The following is a 6,000-nucleotide window of genomic DNA, read 5'->3' on the forward strand; positions in this document are numbered from 1 at the left end:
CCTGCACTGAATCTAACAACCTATAAAGAGCACACAGGCTAAGAATATCACACGCGCATTTCATGTGTTACATATATTAATTTAGAAATAGTAGAAAAATGACTAAAATGTATGAAATGAAGGATGATACAAATAAATAAACTTTGGACAGAAGCATGGGGCCATCGATGAAAAACCCAAGGTAGACAATGACTGACGAAATGTGACTTCAAAACACGGAGAAGCCGGTGTACACAGCTTTAAAAAAGTCTTTGTGTAGCCACAGAGTGGAACGGAAGTTTAAGTTGCCTATTTTTTTGCGACTTTTGGGAGTGGACATTTCCGTACTTCATTAACTGCGCTGGATTTGAGCTTTAAAGTTAAATCAACTTTTGGTTTCTTTTTGCAGTCTAACCTGGCAAGACTTCAAGAAGGCAGTGGTAAGTCTCGGGTGTGTCACAAAAAGGGGGGAGAGGGGCAGGGGGTTAATAAGCATTATAGTTTTTCACACTTTACATGGAAAACCAGTCTGGCAGGTTTTCTAGTAGTGAGCTGAGGATTAAAAAAAAAAATAAACACCTACCATGTGTCATGCTGATAATATCAGGACTGAAGAGTGAAACTGAAAGTGTTTCAAGAGTAAAGAAAGCTAAATCTTATCTGACGAATTGGTTTTCGTCCTAAGAGGCCAACGCAACGAGGAATAATTTCACAGTTAAAATGTTTTTTTTTTGTTTTATTCATTTATTAAAAAGCTTTCAAAAAAAGCAGTCTGTAAAGTAAATAAAAATCATACATAAATGGTGGCTAAGGAGTCTACTGTCGCATGAAAAGAACACAAAGTGTAAAAAGAACAAAACCACACTGAAACTTCATGCTAACATGTGTCGCAAATCTTAAAGATTGCTGTACAACCTCCAACAGCAGGTGTTGTATTTAAGAACTACTATGCTGAAATTTCTTTAAAACTTGGATCAATAAGCATTTTGTAATCAACCAACAATCTTAAAATAAACAATTTTTGCTTACAAAGCCTACACGTATTTGTATCTAAATGAATCCCTTGTTCTAAAAAGAAGAAATAGGTCACAGTTTCCCAGATTACATTTTCCACTTAGAAAAATTGAAAAGCAGAGTGTCCAGTTTTGGTCACACTGGAAGTCCAAGCACCTATTCTGCAAAACATTTTGAAAGCTTTTAACAGGAAAACAAAGAGAGGAGGAGAAAAAGGCATGATCAGCTCAGAAGAACTGCAGACAAAGAAATCGTATATTTTTTAAATACGGGGCTGTCCGCAATACAGTATCTTCCAGTAAGTCTCAGCAAACGCAACGCAATCCGCCATAGACATGGGAGGGGGGAGGGGTGCGTATAGCGCCACGTGCATCAGCAGACGACGACGATCTTGTCATATTCTAAACCTGGAAAAAGAGCACACCACACATGTCAAGGAGCGCGTTTTACTTAGGAGTCGCGCAACACTGATCTGAGAAGTTCAAGCAATAATATTTTAGGATTCTAGCAGCACCGTTTAAATTCCTTTATTATTAACCTGAAGGAAATTTTGAGTTTTGGCTGATGGTTTAAAGCGTGATTCTACCTCAATTAACGGATTCAGCTCTCATGTCTATTATAACTTTTGTTTCCGTGTCATTTCTGCTTGTTATCAATGTGATTAATGAGTTCATGAAGCATCCACTCTTTGTTCTCACCTTGTATTACACTCGAGGTGTCTTAATAGCCTGCATAGCGAGGCGGCGGCGGTGGTGGCGGCGGCGGCGGCACTCTCGCCGAGTAGGCTTCCCGGGGACGGGGAACTGCGTACATTGGCGCCCTTGACATCGGAGACAATCGAGAACGCTCGTAGGAGTAACCATTACCAGCTGCAGGAGCAGGCGGAGGGGGGGCTCTTCTGATAGGGCTTCGATCCCTCGCCATGTAACCTGCAGGAGCGGGCAGTGGACGCCGCTCATACGGATCAAGAGAGCCCATTCCGAGACGCTCCCTAACCAATGCAGAGGGAGGAGGGGGTGGAGGGGGGATGGCACTGGGACGCCTGTCATCGAAGTTTGGGGCGTAAGGACGGGCTCTGTATTTCTCATAGAAATCGACCACCCCATAAGGTTCTCGATCGCCATAGCCACGATCAGGATACGCTGCTCGTCTCGGAGGAGGGGGAGGTGGCGGGGGCGGAGGAGGAGGAGGGTAAGCGGACATGCGGCCTCTGTAGGGAGGCTCGGGTCTCTCCCCTGGAAAGGGAGGAGGAAAATAGCCTCCTCTGACAGGCGGAGGTGGATACTCCTCCTCCTCTGGTTCCCCTCTCGGTCTGCTTTTTGATATTTGAACGTGTATGCGTTTCCCTGCGAGAGAGAAAAACATTGTCCCTCAAATCTAAAAAGTAAGGAACCCCTGAAAAACCCCTTATAGACCCAAACATTTACGCTTACCTTGAAACTCTGTATTATCCAGGCCCTGCAAGGCATCCATAGCCTCGTCAGAATTAGGCATATGCACAAAGGCAAAGTTTTTGACGATGGAGCACTCCGTGACATTGCCATACTCCAAAAACAGGTCACGGAGCTCTTTGTCAAAGCCCTTCTCCACATTGGCCACGTGAAGCTTCACGGGGCCCTGGTTCTTGCTTCTGCTTGGCTCTACGTTGATGGGTCTGCCATTCAGCTTATGAAGATGCAGTTCACGGATTGCTTTGGTGGCAGATTTGCGGTCTTCCATGTGAACAAAAGCATAGTTTTTGTACTTGGCACATTCTGTTACTGTGCCGTACTGAGTAAACAGAGCTTCAATCTCATCCTTCTCAGTGTTCTGAGAGAGGTTACCGATAAAGATCTTTACCATTGTTGCTCCAGTGTAGTACCTACAAAAGGTAAACACAGGATGTGTCATCAGAATCCACAATAGAATAAAATAAGCCTCTGTCCTGATCTCCAACACAGTACCGTTTACTGAAGAGTTTGGGTGGGTGTTTTTGCTTTTTAGGAATCAGAAGTAACAAAACAAATGGGTTGATGATTAATGTGGCAGAACACCTTAAAGGGTGTTAACACTAGTCTTGAGAAGGATATATGTACGTCACTTTTCCAATGCAAATAAAGACGGTGTCGCTCGTCTACAACAGGTAGCAAACTAACATGACATACACATGTTCTGTAAGTGCTGCCACTCACAACAGCAGAGGGCGGAGACAAAAGGCAGCAGTAAGCTAGACAGCTTCCAACAGCCTTCTGTGTGTAAAGAAAATTCTGCTTCATTCAGTAAATCATCAGACAGTGCCCCTCAGTGACAATAAACCCTGTTTGTTTGCTTTGTTTCAACTTTCTTACACTTCACCCTGATTCACTGCATACGCAACAAAACAAGGAACCACAAGTTATTCTGGCTTGACAAGACCAACAAGCAGAGCGCCTGCTCAAAAAAAAAAAAAAAAAAAAAAAAAAAAAAAAAAAAAGCAACTAATATTTGGTGTTCCAGTATGAGGGATTAACTCATATATATGTTTATTAAGACTTTCATAAATACACAAATAGAATAACTCAAATGCTGCCTTGTTGACTGCATTTTTTACCCAGACTATGATTTTTTTCCCCCAATTTACACCAAGCAACTGTGTTTGCAAGGCATAGAAGAAAAGGGTGTCTGTCAGAAAAAAGCCCCACGCCCACGTGATGTCACATCAAGTGACGATGAGTCGTGCAGGGACCCTGTTATTGACTTTTGCTGACTGCAGTCAAGTGAGCCCTCACATGCGAAGAGACAGTCAAGCAAGCTGCACCACCAGCCGTACCTACAATGTTGTTGCACTTTTCTTATACATATTACGGTACGGGTGCCGACTGGCTTATATACACACAAGAGTCTAATCAAGAGTTTTGAAATATTTGCAATTTTCTCACTATACTGTACATTTCTATTCAACTTGATCTTATCCCCAATTTAATAAAATTGCAAAACGGTATTTTTGATATTGTGTATTTTTTTTTTAGCATTTATTACAGGAAAACTATTACAGATGATGCAAATATTTCACTGGATTCTTACTCTGGATCACCCTCACTCTTCCTCTTCCGCCTCACAGCTCTCTGAATTGTACGGTTTCTGAGAAATTTCTGTACTGTACTTTGAATAATTTCATTTTTTAGCTGATAATACAGGGAACCCGTATGAGGTGACACAAATATTTCACTGGATTCTAACCCTAGGTCACCCTGACTCTTCCTCCTAATGAACTGTACGGTTTGACAGAAAACTAAACATAAACAGATACCATATTGAAAAGTTAGTGTACACTTTTACAGAGAGAACACTGGGAATGATTTCCTGAAGTGTTCTTCAGGGCTGAAATGTTGGATCAGTTAGAAGGAGCTCTGCTGCTTCACAAGGGTGAAATGGAGCAAGTGTAATGGATTGTCCATGATGGAGAGCAGTTTTTTCAGTGACCTATGTCATCCAGTCTAGTCTGTCATTCAGGTGAACCCCATAATACCTGTAGCTGTCCAATGTTTTGACCTCCACAACCATGTCGTCGATGGGCATAGTCCCAGTTTTTTCCTTCAGAAGTCAGCCAGCATCTTTTTTGTCTTACTGACATTCAGATGGAAGAGGTGATTTCATGCAGACCACTCAAAAAAGTTCCTCACCAGATTCCTGTGCTCCGATTTCTGCCCACCCTCAGTACACCCAACCAATACAGTGTTGTCAGTGTCAACCCTCTTCAGTTTGCTTACCAGCCTTGTGGGAGTGGAGCAACAGGTGCAACCGGTAGATAACTCTGACAACACTGCACTGTTACAGAATTTGTACTTTTTGTTGTTGTTATTTTCAATGTGTAGTGTAAGAATTATAATTTATGATTAGCTAATATTTCAAAGCTAGAAGTGGAATGAGTTGTGAAATAGTGAAAAATGAATAAGAAGACTTGTGTTTCTAAGCCTGTCGGCACCTGTACCGTAATATCCGTAAGAAAAGTGCAACAACATCGTAGGCGCGGCTGACTGTGCGGCTAGCTTGACTGTCACTTCGCATGTGAGGCTCACTTGACCGCGGTCCTAAACAAGCGCACGAGCTCATACTGACTTTCGGTTCCTTGCTGGTCCCACCCTCCACACAGGTCGTTGCTGTACATGTTTAAAAGCGAGGTGGGGCAGAATAAAGGCGCGGTTCATAGTGGTTTTACAAAAAGGGAGCTTAGAGAAAGCTTTCTGAGTCCCAATAGTGAATGTACAACGTCATTATGAGGAAATAGAAAGCTTGTAATGGAGTCGAGCGAGGAGGGCCACCACAGTAAAGCGATGACTCCATTTATCGTCATCGCCCATATTTAGCTTTCATTGCATTCGTATTTAAAATTAGCCACCAGCGTTAGCCTAAAGCGGTCAAATTCGGGGGACTTCAGCAAAACCTAAGTTCAGTAAGTTTCGTGTTTGCACTTCCTGGCTGTTAAGCTGCTAGCCAGGTTGCTGTTAGCAAGCTAATATTCGTTACCGACACTCACGCGAACGCGAACTGGCTAGCAAAATAAAAAATAACTTTAACAACTGAAAATGTCTGACGTTGCAATTGTGAGTCTGTAAAAGTAAAATGATGACACCTTAGGAAAAGGACAGGAGAACAACACCAAAAACTACCATACTCACTGATTGTGAACTGTGCAACAGCGAGGTCGAAACTCCAAAGATGAGTAGTAGATATCTGCTGGCGGTAGAAGCGCACGTAAGAATCTGATTGGTGGGAAGGTGTGTCTCTCAATAAGTCCGGGCTGCCATTGGGTGACGGGTTTAGTTTTATTCTGAAAGCGCTTCCGCTGCACTAGAGTGACGGGGCGTAGCGCGAACGAGTGTTTTGTAACGAGCGCCTTTAGCTTGTCGAAAACCGAAACCAAGTTTCTGTTTTCTATATCTAAATCGGACACTAAAAATACCCTAAAAATAAATGCTTAAAAAAAGACGGCCTTAACCTCTCGTTGTATTGCTCACAGTAAACGCAGTGAGTGAATAGTGACAACTT

At 42.7% G+C, this 6,000-nt stretch overlaps 1 protein-coding gene across 1 annotated transcript; it reads right to left on the reverse strand.

Moving 5' to 3' along the window:
• Positions 1-343: 343 nt before the first annotated feature.
• Positions 344-5,688, reverse strand: LOC146675420 (RNA-binding protein 4.1-like). The gene is made up of 4 exons (XM_085400439.1): positions 5,631-5,688; positions 2,427-2,854; positions 1,692-2,339; positions 344-1,400 (listed from the first exon to the last, which is right to left on the reverse strand). Exons 2-3 carry the CDS (start codon positions 2,833-2,835, stop codon positions 1,714-1,716), a joined length of 1,035 nt encoding a protein of 344 aa, XP_085256565.1. The 5' UTR covers positions 2,836-2,854; positions 5,631-5,688; the 3' UTR covers positions 344-1,400; positions 1,692-1,713.
• Positions 5,689-6,000: the final 312 nt, after the last annotated feature.

The sequence above is a fragment of the Rhamphochromis longiceps genome, linkage group LG3 (assembly GCF_057381845.1).
Source record: "Rhamphochromis longiceps isolate RC_006_pf linkage group LG3, R_longiceps_female_GT1.1, whole genome shotgun sequence".
Classification (NCBI taxonomy): domain Eukaryota; kingdom Metazoa; phylum Chordata; class Actinopteri; order Cichliformes; family Cichlidae; genus Rhamphochromis; species Rhamphochromis longiceps.